The sequence below is a fragment of the Leptidea sinapis genome, chromosome Z (assembly GCF_905404315.1).
Source record: "Leptidea sinapis chromosome Z, ilLepSina1.1, whole genome shotgun sequence".
NCBI lineage: Eukaryota > Metazoa > Arthropoda > Insecta > Lepidoptera > Pieridae > Leptidea > Leptidea sinapis.
Window position 1 is genome coordinate 15,386,153 of NC_066312.1, and position 20,570 is coordinate 15,406,722.

Here is a 20,570-nt window from a genome sequence, read left to right on the forward strand (position 1 = left end):
GTGTCTCCTGGAAGCAATGCTTGTACAAGATGACCTTCTATGTAACACTTGTACTTGTAAGCCTTCAATACCTTTCGTACTGTAGATCTATGCACACCGATATTGTTAGCAGCTTCCCTCAATGAGGCTTTTGGGTAGGCTTCAAAATATCCTAAGATTGCGATAGTTGTAAATTCATTTATTACTGTGGCTCGTCTCTTCCGTTTTAGTGTAAAACAGCCTCCCTTTCACCTCCCTTCTTGCGGTTCGGTTGATCGCGGTCCGGATAACGTTCCCGATACCACTGTAACGCATGTACAGAGCTACGATAATTTACAAAATACGCTTCAATTAAATTTACTAAAGTAAATGCGAGTTTGATAATTCCATGACGAAAACTTAACATAATGTAAACTTTAAACAATGAAATATCAAGTTAAATACTGTTTGTTTCAAGAAGTTCCAAATTTAAAATTTGTTTTTTTTTTTAAATTAGATTTGTAAGGTAAGGTGCTCGCGTAAGAATACCTTAAAGTATTTTAATCCTTTTTAAACCAAATAAAGTGTTCCAAATTCAAATGTAAAACTGGAATAGGCAATATTTTTTTTAATAAAAACCTTGCAGTGGGCAGTGGTAGGCAATTTACACGGGTTGTAATAATGAAAACGATTTTCTTAAATTTGACTAACTTCTGCTGTCCCGATTTTTTTCTTCCCGTACAATACAATGATCCCCTCATGAAACTGAGTAGATGTGCGTCAAAAAAAAATTTCATCAAAATTAATCATTTTTAAGGACAACTCACACTTGACCAAAATTTTGACTATACCAATTTTTTTTTCACATAAAAGTACCTAATGTTTCCTAAGACAGTTTCCCTGTATCTCTAATACTTAAGGATTTCCCCATACTGTCCCACTTCAAAAAACCCCCTGTATAATAATACTGAATAATGCGAGATGCAGTATACATCGGTCGTGCAGGTCTCTTAGTGCAGTAATATAAAATAAATTTTGGCGGTATAAACTTGTATCGAGTCCTTCTAAGAAGGTCGTGGAAGAATCAATTTTTGATGTTTCCGGTAAAATATAATACCCATTTATCAAACAAAGCGTGCGAGAGAGAAGAACATCTCTATCGGAGATACAGCACGATACAAAAGGAAAGCGAATTGTTGTTACTGTAACCTATTTTGATTGACAATTCGTAAACAGTCAGCTACGCGTGGCAATAACTCTTTAGTATTTTAAATATTAAACCACTAGCTAACGCACTCATTGACAAATCAAAATTGACACGCATTATCGGGCTGTTAGGTTGTCTATACGCTAGTAGGTATATTCTAACTCTATGGTATGGCCATCTAAGAACCCGTACGATGAACACTCATCTTAAAGGGCGGTAATGCTCGTACGAATCCTCTAGTGTTGCAAGAGTTTGGGCGGCTAAAGTCACTACCAATTGTCACCCTTGTTCGTTGGTCCTACTCCTCCATACTTTAAAAACTATATTTTATTGAATAAAGAGAAATATGCTAGTGCCTCTGTATTTTATATGAACATAGACTTTTTTTTATATTATGGCGGTCTTCTTACATTAAATTTTAATATGTATATAATTACATAATATGTAACTCATTGACGTACAATAAACAACTCGATTCACAGTCACGCTAAAAATTATCGGAAACAAAACTCTGCCGTTCAGTTGTGTTTCAACCGCGCTTTGAATACAACGCCACGCAATGACCAAATCTTTAGTGAAAAACTGTCCAAATAACAGCATATCCAAACTTAAAAAGGATGGAGTGTCGTATTTCATGTAAGTGCCGTTTTAAACTTAGTTGACGTTATAATCATTTTGTTAAATAATTATATTTCAATTGCTAAAACAAAAGTTCTTGCCTCGTGTTCGCGTTCGAGCGTAATGAGCGTATACAATAGACTTAGAACATTACTGCTACGGAATATGGCTGTTGTTTCTTTTATGAAATGAATTATTCACATGAATAATACAATAGTAACACTTATAATAGTTAGAACAATAACACGGTATCTATACTAAGAAGCCAATTTTAAAATTTTCCCTGTATATCTATATTATTGTTCTTCTGGCTTACCTCCGAAACGGCTGAACTAATTTTGAAGGGGCTTTAAATCGCAGATATTATTTTTAAAGGAGTATATTCAGGATACTTTAATTTTAACATAATTAATTTATGGGTGACATGTAGTGAGGAGCTTGTTGAATCCAAAAGTTAAAATGTTAATGTGGCAGAAGTCTTCAATTTTCCCTCCGTACTTAAACAGCTGCTTTTTTAATAAATTATGATCAGTGTCTTAAACTTATTTTTATTTATAGGTACTGGTGATGTTTGTAGTCCAAAGATTAGAAGGAGACTTTCCTCAAGCATCTAAAACTAGCATAGGTCATGTAGTTCAGCTGTTATATAGAGCATCCTGTTTTAAGGTGAGCATATCACAAAATAAGCAATTCCATTAATACTCCAGAAAAATATTATTTACAATCATTAAAATGACAGTCGCAATATTCATTTCCATAAATAAAACTTATGTCAAATGGTTAAATAAAACTTTCGTGACAAAGTGACAACATTATTTTGTTCATTAGTTGCCTCGGTTACAAAAGGTATGTGTTAATTAAAAAAGGAAATTTGTTGATAAGGTATCGAAACGCGTATGTGATTCATCATTGATGCAACTAAAGGAGGAATTTCGTACTTATGAATCGTTACGAAGAGAGCACGACGCACAGATTGTACAGATCGCGACGGAGGCTGGACTTAGGATAGCACCGGATCAGTGGAGTGCCCTTTTATACGGAGACACGGCACACAAGAGTCATATGCAAAGTATTATAGATAAATTACAAACGCCGTTGTCATTTGCTCAGTCCATACAAGAATTATGTATTGCACTCCAAAGGTCTGGGGATCCATGTAACCTTGTTGTTATGACATTGCCTCTAGACAGACTAGCAAGCGTTGATCCAAATCCAGGTAAGATTTTATTTCATTTATGTATATATGTATTATGAATTCAGAATGGTAATTTTAGTTTTAAAATATGTAAGCACCTTCCTCCTTTCATCTATATAGTTGTCAGTCTTTTTATGAAATTAGGAATAATATTTTTAATTTTATTTTGCGGTAGAATATCTTCCAATGACTACAATTGATTAGCAGCAGTTATATTTTAAGTCTCTTGATGGTAAGTGATCACCGCCGCCCACAAACTCCTGCAACACCAGAAGAATCACAGGAGCGTTGTCTTTAAGAAAAGTATACGCTTTTTTTTAACCGCACAAGGAAGCCTTCCATTCCATAGTTAGGTTTTACGTGGAAGAAAGATGTACGTTGAATGATCGACGAGCGATCGCGAGCCACGGTTACCGTGTCAACTTCTAACTCCTAATTTGTAGCGGAGCGCATATAAAAGCAACTACAATACTCTTAGTAGATGCCGTTCCCAATATTCAGTCTATCTCCGGTTGAGGACTACTTGAGATAAAAATCGTAACTATCGTTGACTTTTCTGTCCCAATAAACTTATCGACGGTAACTCAAGATGAGTTCTGAGTGATCCGTACACGCTGTCTGTCAATGGGTGGACGTATAGCTTACCACCGATAAAAGATTGTATGGAAATTGCAATTCACGCGTCCCAATACAAAGCGATAAGAATGACTTATCGGGTATATTTTTGGGACATCTACAGATTATTGACAGCTAATTACTGACAGTAGAAGGTAGTAATTTATCTCTAGATAGTACATTGGGAACGGCCGTAAGTCAAAAGGTGATTCGTTACGATTGGTCAGAAACTATTTAATCGACTATCGATATAGTTAGTTTTTTCCAACAATCGGTCATCGCTTTGATTGTGGGAGAACTTCCAACTCGAAATCTTTTAGCTTCAAATTCGTTGTCCCAGCCGGCCTTGTGTTTCCTTACGGAGACGCAGATATCTCGACCTAGCGATACGTCATATTTATCGTACCCCGGGTACAAAATTGAGCACAATTTTATGCCTCATGCCGGGGTATGTGTGTACGTTAGGGAGGATATCTGCTGTCGCCGTCTCGGCAATTTTGAGGGTAGGGACCTGTCTACTCTCTGGCTCCGCGTAGATTTAGTCAACCGCGTCCGCATCTATGCGTGCGTCTACAGGTCCCATAGTGGTAACGCAGAAACCGATCACTCCGCAGAAATCGTAGTCTTGGGTGATTTCAACGGGCACAATGCCGAATGGCTTGGATCACGTACCACAGACTACGCAGGGCGATCTGTGCATAATTTCGCATTGGCGTATGGTCTGTCCCAATTGGTTGAGTCGCCAATGCGGCTCCCGGATGTGGATAGCCACATGCCGTCCTTATTAGATCTTCTGCTGACTACACATCCCGATAGTTACCAGGTCTCAGTCGACGCCCCTCTCGGAACGTCCGACCATTGCCTGGTCAGGAGTGTAGTGCCCATCCGACGCCAACGTCGCAGACCACCAGCGACCCGCCGCGTTTGGCACTACAAGTCAGCAGATTGGGATAGGATGCGTTCCTTTTTTGCATCCTACCCTTGAGGCAAGGTTTGTTTCCCTTCGGATGATCCTAGTGCCTGCGCCGTTGCAGTAGCCGATGTGATACTGCAGGGCATGGATATTTTTATACCAAGCTCTGTAGTACCGATCGGTGGCAGATCACAGCCCTGGTTCGATGCGTCAGTTAAAGCAGCATCTGACTGCAAAAAACAGGCGTATCGAAGTTGGGTTGCGGCGCTGAGCACAAAGGATCCGAACTGCAAAGTTCTTAAGAGGAAATATAACCGTGCCTCCAGATTTTTTAAGCGGCAAATCGCCCGTACGAAGTCAAACCGGACCCAACCGTACCCAACCGGAACACGCAAGTTCTGGTCGTTGGCGAAAGCTGCTCTCGATAACTTCAACCAGCCGTCCATGCCGCCGTTGCACATGAGGAATGACACCCTGGCCCATACGGCAAAAGAGTAAGCCGTGGACCTCCAGCTTCCTCACTGGGCGCAGCATACAAGTCGTTGTCGATGGTTTTTGCTCGAATCCCAAGCCCGTGAACGCTGGAATGCCCCAAAGCTGTGTGCTATCTCCCACGCTGTTTCTTCTGCATATCAATGATATGTTGGACACCTCCAACATAAATTGCTATGCAGAAGACAGCACTGGTGATGCCGTATACACGGGCCATGCAGGTCTCTCTCGGGAAAACGTCGACCAGTGCCGGGAGAAACTTGTGTCTTCTCCTCCTCGAAAAGGTCGCGGAATGGGGTAAATTGAACCTTGTCCTATTTAACCCCCAGAAGACTCAAGTTTGCGCGTTTACCACTAAAAAACCCCATTTGTCGTATCACCGCTCTTCGATAACACTTCCCTTAAAGCCTCGCCTATTATCGGAATACTGGGTTTCGAAATCTCGAGCGATTGCCAATTCCGTGGTCATTTGGAGGGCAAGGCAAATTGGCTTCGAAGAAGCTGGGCGTCATCAATAGAGCACGGCAATACTTCAAGCCGGCCCATATTCTAGCGCTCTACAAAGCGCAGGTCCGGCCACACATGGAGTATTGCTGTCATCTCTGGTCTGGCGCACCCCAGTATCAGCTCGATCCATTCAACCGCGTGCAACGCAGAGCAGCTCGAATTGTCTGGGACCCAGTGCTCTGTGAACGGCTGGATCACTTGGCGTTGCGTAGAGACGTAGATTCATTGTGTGTCTTCGACCGCATTTATCACGGGGAGTGTTCCGAATAGCTTTTCAACCTGATTCCTGCCGCCGAATTCCACCTTCGCACGACACGCCACAAATTAGGATATCATCCCCACCATCTGGATGTGTGGCGGTCCTCCACAGTGCGGTTTTCAAGGAGCTTTCTTCCACGTACTACAAAGCTGTGGAATGAGCTTCCTTGTGCGGTGTTTCCGGGACGATACGACATGGGTACCTTCAAAAAAAGTACGTACACCTTCCTTAAAGGCCGGCAACGCTCTTGTGATTCCTCTGGTGTTGCAAGAGAATGTGGGCGGCGGTGATCACTTAACACCAGGTGACCCGTACGCTCGTTTGTCCTCCTATTCCATAAAAAAAATGGAAACCTGTAACGGGTTGTGCAGTCATTTATAAAGTTGGCTCTCTACTGCTTCATTTTTATGGCTTTTTTCCGTTTCAGTACCGCGTCAACGACTATAGGTCCTCATAATATTATTTTCATAATTACTTGTATTTGTAAAGAGTCCATAGAGACGTAGAATATTCAAAATTGTTCAAAAGGTAACGTTGTTCAATAATTAGACTGGATAAAAAAAAAACATTTTTAATTCAAATAATTGAGAATTTAAACTCAAAGGGCCTACTTACTAAAGCTATAGTTGACGGCCTTTAAATGGTTGATATCTTAATCTATTAAGGAATATTTAAGATGTAGCTAAATCTTACTTTGTATTGTTTTTATAAGATGCAGAAAGTCCAACGTGGCAACAACTAGCTGAAATAATAATTGCTGTAAAAGATGTTGTGTCGGGGCTTGTTATTTACTTACAACAACAGAGCAATGGGCGTGAAAGCAATTGCAATCAGAAACCAATTACCACTAAGGAGACATCTGAAAATGCTACAAGTGAGTACCACAGATGGTAATGTTACATTTCTTAAAACACCCACTTTGTAATGCATGATAAATATGATTCGACAAAGGTATCATATTTGTCATGCAACATGTAGGTCATTGTACTAAATCATATTGTTTATACTATGTATAGTCTAGTGCTTAGCTTCGCTTTCCCTAAACTAATGTATATATACAAAATTAAATAACAAAATTTAAAATATTGTTACTTACAAAATTTGTAGAAGTTCAATCATTGCAATGATTATTTCGTTTTTCCCAGTTCATTTAATGAAATAACGTCACAAAAGAACTGTCAAGCTATGCGTCAAAAAATTTCTCATATAATTATTTATATATATATTATATTATATATAAATTATATATATTATAATATTATAAATTTGAAGTTCAAATTTTGAAGTTTTATTTATTTAAATATTTGGGCAACTAACAAATTACACTCTTTACATGCTTAAACTTAAAATATAATAATAAAATGGATAAGAGTTAATTCACTTATAAGCTACCACAGCATTCATAATTTTTACTACGCTTTTAGGACAGTAGTTTTAACAATTTATAAACTAAAATCGAAAAATATTGTAATATATAATTTAAAATAAAAATGAAATATGAAAACAAGGTTTCTAAGTCACATGTGTAAATTAAGTATTATCTTTTTATATTGAGCAAGCGGAATGAATAAATCAATGTTCTGCGATTTAAATTTCTAAATCTAATTTTTAAATGAAAGAATATTTATATATATTCTAATTTTTAAGTCACGATAAATTGAATCGAAATAGAAACTTAACATAGTCAGCAAAATTAAAATCGGTTCAGTAGTTTAGGAGTTCATCGCGGACAAAAAACGTGACACGAATTTTTTATAAGTAGGTATATAAAGACTGAATCTTACAAAATTTTATAATTAAGTGATTTGTTAAATTCTGTTTTCTAGAGCATTCATTAGTATTATTATATAGAAATCATTAATAAGTTTATTAGTATAATATGTCTGCTACACGATATTAATTAATTAATAAGCGTGTTTCTGGATGATGATGTGTTAAGAACATATGGCTCGCTGGCTAAATGCTTCTCAAGTTTCTTATAAACAGAGTAAATAGGAAGATATCAAAAATATGAATAAATTTCAAAGGATTTACATTCAGCAGTAAGATCATTATTAATTCCTGTAACACCTGTGACCATTGCACCTGATGCTTTCGATAGTATCGACAATTGCCTTATTACAATAAACCGACCATTATATTCCTATTTTCTCTTACTGTATTTTGTTGAAATAATAATGTACTGAAAGTAAAATTACGAATTACGAAGCGCTATTCTTAATAATACTTAAATTGTTGAAAATGTCGTGATTGTTAAAATACTTCTGGTTGTTTATCGTTAATTTATGTGTCGCAACAGTTGAATTAAATTAATTTACATTATGCTCAGCGAACTATCCATGTAAGTAGTTTTTTGGTTTTTAAAGCTAATTTACCAAACTTTGCTTAATAATGTGCTTAACAGATTAACTGTGTTGTAATAATAATAAAATAGCAGGATTGTGAATTTAGGGAACATGACTAATACTCTTATTTTCGAACGTAGTAATAAAAATGTAAGTAAAGAATTATAAAAACAACCTAATTTGCCATTAAATAATATTGACTGATTATTAATAATGCCATTAAATAATGATGACTTTTCCATGGGACAACCTGTGTGCACAATGTCATAATGATTGGTTGTGTATTTAAGGTGTGAAAGCCTTACATTTTACAAACAAATCACATTCATTTTATTATACTACTAGCTGATAACCGCGGCTTTGATAATGTCAAATTTCATTTATTTCTAATCAACTGTTTTGGGTTGATTGAGTAATTTGTAAGCTGGGAAAATCTGAATTTTTCCTAAAAACTTCTTCTAAATCTGATCAGGAATTTTAGAAATTTTAACATGCATTGATAGTAAGTATTATAGAGATTACAACCAGACTGTGTGCTTACATTAAGTCTTTACTGTAATAAAATATATTGATAATTTTTTACTAAGTAAGGTTAGTGTATATTTAGCATAAGACCATAAATGTCTTCAATATAATAAGTAATCGTTGTTCAGAGATTTACGTTCGAACTCCGTATTCAAAAATTTACTTCTATGAACTACCGCTAAATTAGCAATCCGAGATTGAGATTTTTATCCAGTTTCTGCTACAGACATAACAATAACCGACATTACAAAAGGTAACACGCGCAATACGATAGGTTTTGGTTATCTGTTTTATCGATCGTAAATATTTTTACAATTATATAAATATTTCGAAATGTAGATTGTGTATCATATTGACAGATGCCATAATTTCTCGATGCTTTACATTGATAAATATTAGTCTAGCGTTGGTCTGCAGTGCGGTTTTCAAGAAACATTCGTCCACGTGCAACTAAGCTGTGGAGTGAGCTTCCTTGTGCGGTGTTTCCGGGACGATACGACATGGGTACCTTTAAAAGAAGCGCCTACACCTTTCTAAAGGCAGGTAACGCTCCTGGGATGCCTCTGGTGTTGCAAGTGAATGTGGGCGGCGGTGATCACTTGATCGATCAAAGAAAGTAATAGTTACTGTAGTACCTACATTATAACTTAAATTACGTATTAAAATATTTAAATACCGCATGTCGTTTCAGATGTAATTAAAACATTTACTGAAACGGAACTTGTAATTAAGAATTAATATTTTGTAACTTTAAAGGTTTGGTCAGAGCCGCGCGGGGCTGAATGGTAATGTGAAATTAGTTTTAACGTTTCAATGTAACTATTATACTACACCTGAATATACTACTTCTGCGGTTCAGCATTCAATGCTTTGCAGACCACAGCATATTGTATGAACTGGAACAATCTGAAATCGCAATTATGCTTACAATGTCTCGGAATAGGCTTGGCTAAATCTAATCACATGTTTCTGAAATGTATCCCTTTGTTATATCTACTCGATTATTGAGAACAGAACCCTATCTACCACAGCCTGTACCGGCGTAATTGTAGTCGATATATCGAGCGAGGAGGCGAGACACCAATTCAACCTGTCGTCTGCAACTCTATAAATCGCAAATTCGGTCTCACATAGAGTTGTATTCTCACTTCTGAGCTGGGGCTCTTTAGTACCAACTGTTTCGAAATTTGACTGAATTCCACCACCGTACTTCCGATCTAAGAAGGATACGCGCAACACGATGATTGCTTTATAACACAACCGGGCGATTCGCAAGAATGCTCCTCGAACAGCCACTTTGTGGAATTATATTCCGGCTGCTGTATGTGTTCCCAATATTCAGTTGAGATAAAAATCGTAACTATCGTTGACTTTTCTGTCCGAATAAACTTATCGACGGTAACTCACCTTATCCGTACACGCTGTCTGTCGATGGGACGACGCATTGCTTACCAGCGATAGAAGTTTGTATGGAAATTGCAATTCACGCGTCCCAATATAAGGCGTTGAGAATGACTTATCAGGTATATTGGGACAGCTTCAGATTATTGACAGCTAATTACTGACAGTAGAAGGTAGTAATTTATCTCTATCTGTAGATAGTATATTGGGAACGGCCGTTAGAGACCCACTAGCTTTGAACACACTAATGGTCGGCAACGTATCACTTAACCTATATCGCGGATGGATACTTACAAGCTATGCCTAGTTTAAATTAGATGTGGTTTGACTGACGGACAGATAGGAACATGGGTGATCCTATAATGGTACCCTTAGACGTACACTACCCTAAAATTTAGGATAGGTTTATATGTATATATGATGCATATTAAATTAAAGATATTCTATATAATTAATTTAAAATTCCATCTCAGCCACCCCAAAGAACCTTGTAAACGATATCCATGTTGTTATTATCATAATTTTTCGTGGCGGCCATCTTGGATTTCCAAAATGATCCTTTATTCATTCTCTATTCCCTTCTAGAATATTGACAACGATAGCAGCCAAATTGCTATAAGTTAAAAAAAAGTAAACAAAATGTCGTTTATTTCAGAAGTTATGGATTGAGGTAGAGGCTTTCTAAAATGGTCCCATATTTGTTCTGTCGTCCCTGAGATCCAGAGAAATATTTGTATACATACATGTTTTCATCTGAATCTAGTATCAAATATACCCCTACAGCGTAGTGTGTGCCTGGATAATTTGTGTAAAAATGCGTCAATTTATGTATGTATGTGTATTTTATCCTAAGCAATGCTTTTTGTGGTATTTAATTTGTTTTGGCTTTTTAAAAGTATAACCAGACTGATATCTTGTCTACACTATTTGCTTTTTATTTGGCAAAGTAGGAATGTACAACTCACGAAACAGTAAACACAAGTAGAACTTAGAAGTAAATGCCTTTCATATTATTTAATATGAGAACCAGTGTCGCAAAACTCACACATTTGCAAATTAATATAATAAAAGAATAATAATTATATGTCCTACGCAGTACACGGAAAATAGACAACATTTAATACAAATGTTGTTGTCTAATTACATCGCGTAAACATTACTATGATTTTAAATGAATCACTAAAGAGTCTCACTCACTCACAATTGTTTAAAATAAATATTTTCGTATACAGTTTTTATTTGATCGCCATAAAGTTGTCATCTGCGGACATCGATATAGACTCGCGTGGTTTTTGCCTTGTTTCCACACATGCGATTATTTTTTGTTTTTACATGGAACAAACAATCCAATCCTACGTAATAAATAGTTAAATAGTGAAGCAAAGTCTTATGCTATTAAAAATGGCGAATTATTTTCAAAGAAAAATACTGGAATTAGATTCTTCGTCAGGTGTGTATTCATTTCGTTTTCGACTATATGTTTTATAGTATTTTCGGTCTGTTTCTCAATTTTTTAGTTTTGTTATTGTATTTTGTTTTTTTTTCAGGTATCTCACAAATGTAATTAAGCCTATAACGGCGTGTCTAAAAGAATATTCAAGAGGTTATAATAATAAGTAAAAAGACAACGCTATCCGCAAATTGAAGTCGAAAATTTAACAGAGATGTAAAAAAGTAACAAAAGTACATTATGGCGGTGTGTTAATAACTAATCCCAATAAACTATTACTTAAATATTTATTATTAATTGCACGTACAATAAGATAATAAATTAATATGTAGTATACAAAAACAGAATTCCCAAAATTAAAATATTCCAAATGTGTTAAAATACGGCGGTATTTTCTAAGGAAACATCTTTACTTTATTTGGGTTCTAGGAGTAAAAGTTAAAGAGCAAATGAACTCACTTGGAGGAGATTTGAGACATTGCATTGCAAATGTCAGCATTATGTTTAAAAGCAAACAAACATAAGGAACAGGGTACAAATAAAGTGAATGTTTATGAAATCTATATGAATTCTTCACACACCACATACAAATGCTGGCAGTGAATAAATATAACCTATATATGTATATATAAAATAAGTGGGTTGATTGATTGCCTTCAGACTTTTAAACCTGTTTTTAATCAGGAGAGAGTATCATGATGATAAGAGTCATAAAACTTAAAAAAAATTGACAGAACATAAATTATTACCTAACTTGCCACTACTAAGTACAACAGCTGTAATTGTAAACGTAATTAATAACGGTGCGTACTACAATCTGGAAATAGAAAGCCAGCAAAGTCCGGATTCGGAAAAACATCATCATCATATCAGCTGGAAGACACTGCTGGACAAAGGCCTCTCCCTAAAATCTCCACGATGATCGGTCCTGCTCTACCCTCATTCAACGCATTCCAGCGATCTTGACCAGAGCCTCGTTCTATCTTGTTGGGGGCCTATCAAAACTGCGTCTTAAGGTACGTGGTCGCCATTCGAGAACTTTACTTCCCCACCGGTCATCTGTCCGTCGAACTATGTGTCCTGCCCACTGCCTCTTCAGTTTCGCAATCATTTGGGCATTTCAGAGAGTTTGGTTAACTTTATTTAATTCGGGAAATCCGGAACGATAATGATCTCTAGGTGGCAAAACGATAATGTTTCATGTGTGTGTAACTATTGTTATACCACACCATCATCCAACGCATAGGTACTGAAATTCATTAGAACAAGTGTGGCGTTATGAAAGCGTTGTTGTGGCGTAAATCAAATTTAAGTATCAGTGGAGAAGATATGTGAATCATGTAACAATAATTGAAAACAATTACCTTGAAAAAGACCAGATGGCCGATCAAAATTGCGGTGTCATGTACCAAGGTTTCATAAATCAGTTGTCCAGAAGAAGCTCTATCCAAATCTCCCTCAACTGAAAATTTAGAAAATGATTCTGATGAAGGAATATTATTTGAAATTTTTATCTCTATAAAGGTTTTTTTTTATTAAAATAAAACATATGATTAATAAAAGTGTCAAATTCACAAATTAGTAATCATATTATTTCCTCAATAACGTCACGAAGATATCTAAATAATACCCGTGTACCCGCAGACCATCGGGAGGGAGGACTACTGCCGTGAAGCTATAATATCTCTATTGCAATGTTTAGTCAGGTAGACTGGTGTAGACATTACTTATATCGAACACTAAGCCCCGGTTTCGGCCACTCAGCGTGTAACTCTCTAAACTTCACACTAGTGTGAAAAAACATAACTATGATAATAGTCTACGAAACGAGCAAATAGATTTAGACTTTGAAGAATAAGAGCGATAAAGGAGATGAGGAAGTGTTTAGTTCGCATCAAAGTAATTTACATTTTTTTTTTCAATAAGAAATAATTACAAAATAAACAATATGAATCTTAAGACGGTTTTTATTTCTCGCTATCATTTTTGCATATTAAAATTACACAATAAGACTTACAAATATTTTTTTGTTACGTTAGAGACGTCATATCACAGTAAGTATCTAATCGTTATTGAGTCAGTGTTTGGGGACTATCGCATAATTGGGACACATGCGCGACAGTTGCGTGAAACTTCCTCGTGTCTTAGCTTCTTCTTTTTTTTGATGATATGAGGCATAATTTCTAATGATATAAAAATTTATAAATCAATGACTTTTAAAAAAGGTAACAAATAAGTGGAGTAGTATTGCGCCTATCTAGTCTTAAACGCGTGGAGGTATCAAGTTGAAGTTTTTTTTGTTCACGCCCCTCGAATCTGTAGCGATCATGCGACCCCAATCACATGCCATCTCTTAAATCTTAGACATCATCACTCTGTGCCCGTTTCTGTGTGTTAGTCTAAGACTTAAGAAATGAAACGCATCTTGTGGCTGTAATAAAAAGTGAATCATCACGCTAACCAAACAAAAGCATAGCATAGCTTATAGCTTTCACAACCGACTTACAAATGTTTCAAAATGCTTGAAAAATCATGCCGATCGCGGCGCTGATGCGACCATCACACTCGCTGTTTGACCAAACCTTTAAATCCAATTTATAAAGGTGTGTCTATGCTAGACGAGCCAAGCTCAAATACATGTGCCGTGGACCGACTAAGCTATAAGCCTTAAGCGTACGACTAGAGCATTATCCATTGTTTCGATAACTGTCGGTGCTTTCACGAACAACATTTTCTCGTGCAGATTCGCTTGTGCTTGCTTTAACTTAGACTACCTTTTGTTACTACTTAATATGAGACACTCAAGTTCTGTCTGTGTAACATATCTTTTCCTACATTGTTAATTCATAGATCTGATAAATTTATGGACAATAAAATCATATTCAAATATATTTGGTGTTTTGTTGTTAAGTATCAAACCTCTGACGACAATCTTTACTTATCTTTAACTAATTATTGCCAAATTCCTACAAGAACATATAAATATACCTTTAGTATAATAAAAAAATATAAATTAAAATTGGCATAACAGATTATTATGTGAGCTATCGCTTTATAAGAGTTTGCATGTTTTGCAATTTTTTTTTTCTTATAATCAAGTATAATTTGTTTTTATATTTGATTATAAGATATATACGTGAACCAAAACCTTGGATCCCTTGTGGAAACAGGTGTAAAAGGTTTCGGATAATATTTTATTTAAGATAATTTTAGAAAAAATTACAGGAAAAAGTTAAAATTTAAAATACCCAAATGAATACTGCAAAGTAATGATATCTGCTGTCGTCGCCGTTCGCCAAAGCCGTATGCCACATCTCGCGAAGTAGCAACTTAATAGAAGTCAAGTTTTCCTATATTATTTAATGTCACATGTTTTCGTTTTTTTATTTACCAGAAACGAAATAATTTCTCTTTGATCAATAAAACAACCTTAATTTTTGATAATATTTAAAGGTGAGTCATACCTTTAATGCTTGGGAGTCTACTAACCCATCAAGTTGAAATTATATTCACACACTCGCCTTTAAATATGCCCTCTTTAAAAATACATAATATTATATTGGTTCAATGAAGGAAATTATTGTACTCCATTATCAAGTTTATTGAAATATATATAGTAATTAAAAACAAATATAACCTCTTTATGACCCTATCTGTTGATAAGTCGATGCAACAATGTATGTTGTTTTCTTGGACTTTAACATAGCTAAAAATAAATCTTTCAATTCATTATAATATGCTAAAAAATACAATAGCCTCACTGTTGATAAATAAATTAAGGGCTGATTTTGCAATCCTCAGTTAAATAACTACATAAGCTAAATTCGCCGGATAGGGCAATTCCGGATTTTTCAACAGGCATATATTGAGTAGTTATTGAATTAATAAAGAATATATCAGGTGATTATATTTATCGACCCCCTTTGAAGCCCTTTACGAGCTATCGGTGCGACTAGCTTCTTTTGACGACTACATACGTTATTTATGTTATTATTAGATAGTATCAAAAACGAAAACGAAAAGGACTCCGCGCCGTGATATTAGCAGGTGAAGCACCGTTATGCTTGTGTGTGTGCGGTTACGGGGGATACTAGTTACACAATTTTTTCTCCCTTAAATAATGATATATCGCCACAAATACAAAAAATAGTATCGTTTTTACACTTTGTCACAACGCACGAAGGCATTTTTAAAATATTCTATTGGGTCGCAAACTGATTTCTCACAGACGATGACAATTCTCATTATCGTTGCCAAACGGCCTGTATTAGTGTAAGGGTGTGCGTGGGAGTATGTATTTACACGTTAATCGGCTTGTTTTGGTGCTACACTGTTATGTAAGGTGACCCGGAGTCCTTATTTTTTTACTAGTCCGTGTATAGTGGATATTTTTGAGGCAATTGACGACTCGCAATTGAAGAAAAAATCCAGATCCTCAACTTTGAGAACACTCCAGATAAGAAAAACCAGACCACGTCATTATCTGGGATGATTATGAGTTCTGGAGGATATTTCGTCTAAAAAAAGATACTGTTGCTTACTTATTCTCATTGATTGAGAATAAAATTAAATATGAAAAGCAAAGGTTTGTAGTAATTTTTTTAATAATACATACCTACATACATATTTTTTCAAAAGTACTCTGTGCTTAATATCTATCAACCTACTTTTCCACTTTTTTAGTTCATACATGCTCCTATACTAATCGTGTAATGTGGTTCCTAACAGAAGGGCTTCAATCGAATTTCATATGTAAAACAACATGTTAGAATATCATGATTTTTGTACCTATAGGTACCTACCCATTGTTTCAGGCATTATGTCCCACCAATGCATCAACTACTACTAACTTACCTAACCTTACCTTATATGCAACTAGTAGTTTTTATATAGCAGTTGTAAGTTTTGGGTTAATACATAACTCCACACTATTAAAAATCGTAAAGAGGGTGACAGGAGTCATTGCTTCAATGCGAACAAATTTTGTTCATTTATATAGAACTTGAAAAGAAATCCTGTCCATACAAGAGAGATTTTATATAATGCCACGTTTTCCAAGTCTCATTGCCACTTTGGATGGCACTCACATAAGAATAATTTCAACAGGTCGTTATGTACAGCAGTTATTATCTTTTCTTTATTGGTCACGACGTCAGTTTTTTTTCTGAACGGTTATACGTCACTGGCTCGGTCAAGTGGTTCACTTCGGCGTTCATTTTTCTTTTTTCACTAACAACCATGAAAATGTAAAATAAAAATTGTACACACGGAAAATTCGAGTGAATTCGAGGTTTTTTGATAATTATTGTTGCGATAAACGTCTAATGTCAAACAAACATCCATTCTTTGTCTTATGCGTTAAGTGAAATATATGTCCATCTCGCTTGTACATATTAAGTGTGAAGCTACGTCGAAAATACCACAGACAACTATTCTTTGGTTAATACGCGATTGAAAAATTCAAGACTTTTAAACGTTACATAAATAGTAAGTTAATTTTACTCTCTCGATAGTTACCTGTTGATTTATCTGAGGATTGAAAAATCGGCTCTAAGAGTTAATAATTATGATTAAAGTGTTATTTTTGCTTTAGTTTGGTTTTAGGTGTTAGTTAGTCTTCTACTTAAACCACAAATCCAATTTTATCAAAAATAACAGTAAATATTTTGTACTCATTTCTCTTATTCAACTTTATAGTAAAAACGCTCATAACAACTGCCATTAAAGACCTTAATATGACAATATCATGGGGTTCATTATTTGGAAGTAATTTCATCTTATTCAAGTACACTTTAGAATTTTTTTGTCAGATTGTCTGTATTGCACTGTTCGTTTTACTAATTTATTAAAAGTAAAGCGTTTACAAATACACACATACGGTCAAAAAAAGAAAACAAGCAAGGTTTCACACAGTATATGCAACAAATTAAAATAAAAGTAACACTAGTCCAAAAAGTAAGTAGTAAAATTAAATATTTGAGTGAAATTTACAAAAAAGCTATTTAAATAGATTTAGCAAAATAAACGTACCTTTGAAATTAAAAATAACTTTACGTTTAAAAATTTTTACATATTCAATTGAACTTTTGCACACTTTTAAACACTTGAAACAATCGAGCAGCTATGAAATCACTCGCATACCGGAAGTTCGCGGTAGACTGAAGCAGCGAGCACTGAATATGGCGATAAAAAGCTATTAAATAGGCATGCACCACAATTATAGGTTATCGATACTTTATACTTACCAATAACCTGAACAAGGCCTTAAAATACAAGTATTATTGTGATATTTGAATGGATAAATTTTTAATACGTTGCTCCCAAATTATATTGCCTGTGAAACAATTCATAAATTTTTATTGATTACTTTACTCACAATCATTATCTTTTTTTAATATATTTATAAAACACACTTATATAAAAGCCGTTTAGCTGTAAATAGGACGTAGTGTTTTTACAACTGGCATTACATCTCACCCTATTTACCTATTGCTTTTATGTTAACCGATTACAAATGCCTTTAAAAAGTGCTATTTATAGAAGGTGTCTTAGCCTACGCCGTCTGACGTACGACCATCCGTCGCCTTTGAAGCGTCGCCACCACAAGGCTGTCGCACAAAGAAAAAATAATTAAATGAGATTAATTAAAATTAAATAGAAGTAAAAGAAAATGGTGCCTACACCTAAAACTTATGTAACCTTTTCAAAATTAAATTTATAATATGATTAAAAAAATATTATTTAGATATACATAAGTTTAATTAACAAAGCTTATTTTGTAGTGTTTATACGATGAAATCCACTAGTTTTATATTAAATCGAGTTTAATTTTACATTAAGTAGAGTTTTTATCAGAATTCACTGAACAAATCACTTTTCCTAAGGTGATTTTATTTAATACATTGCTGTAGGGGTCCAATATTCTGGTGTGGCATCAGGAAATCCGTGTGCCGATGCCGCAACTGTACTTCGGGCAGCACACCCGAAGCCAGCTTAGCCCGGATACCATAATTTAAATCACTTTCGCAGGGATGTTTCCCATAGATATAGACAAAGACATTAACTACACCTTTATACAAAGGAGGTCATAAATACAACGTAAGTGAATTAAAGATTATTTATGATGATGATCTGATGCGGACAACCCGTGCGAAATCTAAACACGTTGTCAAAATCTGCGAACAACTTCCAAGCTACCCGACTGGAACACACAAGTTCTAGGCGTTGTCGAAAGTTTCTCTTGGTAACTTCAACCAGCCGTCCCTGCCGCCAGTAATGACATCCTGGCCCATATGGCAAAAGAGAGCTGATCTACTGTGTACTCTTTTTGCCTCCAACTCGACCGTTGACGACGGAAAAAACACCGTCGACCATCCCGGGTTGTCGCAGCTCTATGCCTAAAGTACAGTTCATACATAAAACTGTTCGGCGAGCTCTGTTTTCCTTGGACATCAAGAAGTCGAGCGGGCTGGGTGGCATGTCTCCTATTGTTCTCAGAACGTGAGACCCTTGCCGGTGGTAACGCGTTTATTTCAGCGCTCCTACTCAAAAGGCGTAGTCCCGGATTCTCTTGGAAGTTAGCCCTTGTCTATCTGATACAAAAAAGAGAGTTCGGATCCGGCAAACTATAGGCCTTTTGCTATTACCTCTCTGCTAACCGAAATCCATTATTATGAGCATAATTAAAGGCCAGCTGTTTGGTATAGCTAGAGGGTTACCAACTGATTAACGACCGACAGTACGGCTTTCGCCATGCTCGGTCGGCGGGAGATCTGGTATAACTAACACATAGATGGGCGGTGGCTATCGAAAGCAAGGGAGAACGCCTGGCAGTAAGCCTGGACATAGCGTAGGCCTTTGATCTTGTATGGCACAAGGTGCGTCTCACAAAACTTCCATCACTTGGGCTTCCCAAGAGATTATGCAAGTGGATCACTAGCTTCCTCACTGGGCGTCACATGCAGGTCATTGTCATTGCCGGCGAATTCCACCATAGCACGACACACCACATCTGGATGTGTGGCGCTCGTGCGATTTTGAAGGACATTTCTTCCACGTACGACCAAGCTGTGGAATGAGCTTCCTTGTGCGGTGTTTCCAGGACATGAGTACGTTCAAAATATGCGAGTACAGTTTTTATAGAGCAGGAACGTAGTGATCTGGAGTTGCAATATAATGTGGGTGGCGGTGATCAGGTAGACGCTTTGTATACTAATTTATAACAATGCTTTGATACGGCAGCCTTCTTCACTGGTTTGAGTCTTGCGTACTAATCTTCGAGCCAAACAGTAACACTAAGTCTAAAAGGGTGCACATATAATTCCTTAGGGATCCTATCTTGGTCCTTTTGTATTTATGTATGTATTAGTATATGTTAAACATTAAAATAATAATGATCCACTTTCTACCTTTTTTTTGCGAATAGTTTCGATTTTTATATAACGCATAATAAAAAGGTCTTTGGCAAGAAATAATTTAAAATCGGTACGTTGTGATACATATAGACCTGGTATACAGGATCTACAAGTTTAGGTAGCACGTTTCAAAACTAACCTTTTATTCTCTATAAGTCTTCTCAATCAGAATAGATCTGTAATCTTTGTTCCGTCTATCTATGGAAAAATGAGATATCCATAACTGGGTTGAGCAATATTTTATTCTTATTTCATGTACTTTCAAAATTAGTCCTGCGTAATAATTTTGGCTGTTTCTAGTCGCCCGCCAACCGGACGAATAAAATTAATTAGTCGTCCGATTATCGGATGAATAACATTAAATTAATCGTCCGCTAAAACGTTTTCAACATCTCCCTTCTGTGAATTTTCATTTACTTATTTGATGACCACGGATGCTAGGTCCTTCAGACGACTACACTTTCGAATAATTTTAGGAAGGTCTTAAAACAATTCATGTTCTAAGGTAATATAACAGTTTATACTTTTACTGTGGCACATTTGATAATAATTCTTATGTGCATTATCTGAATAAAATTATAATAAATACTAAAGGCGTAGTAAGTGTCTCATGGAACGTGGCTAAAAACGAATACATTTTCGAACGTCAACTGTCATTTCAAACTGACTGC

General features: G+C 35.8%; 1 protein-coding gene across 5 annotated transcripts in view; it reads left to right on the forward strand.

The window, feature by feature from the left end:
- Positions 1-20,570, forward strand: part of LOC126978894 (roquin-1) — a 60,416-nt gene that overhangs the window by 14,374 nt on the left and 25,472 nt on the right. For all 5 annotated transcript variants that reach the window (XM_050828009.1, XM_050828010.1, XM_050828008.1 and 2 more), the window contains 3 exons: positions 2,342-2,449; positions 2,666-2,999; positions 6,477-6,638. In XM_050828009.1, coding sequence (XP_050683966.1) covers positions 2,342-2,449; positions 2,666-2,999; positions 6,477-6,638 — 604 coding nt within the window. The remainder of the gene's footprint in view (positions 1-2,341; positions 2,450-2,665; positions 3,000-6,476; positions 6,639-20,570) is intronic.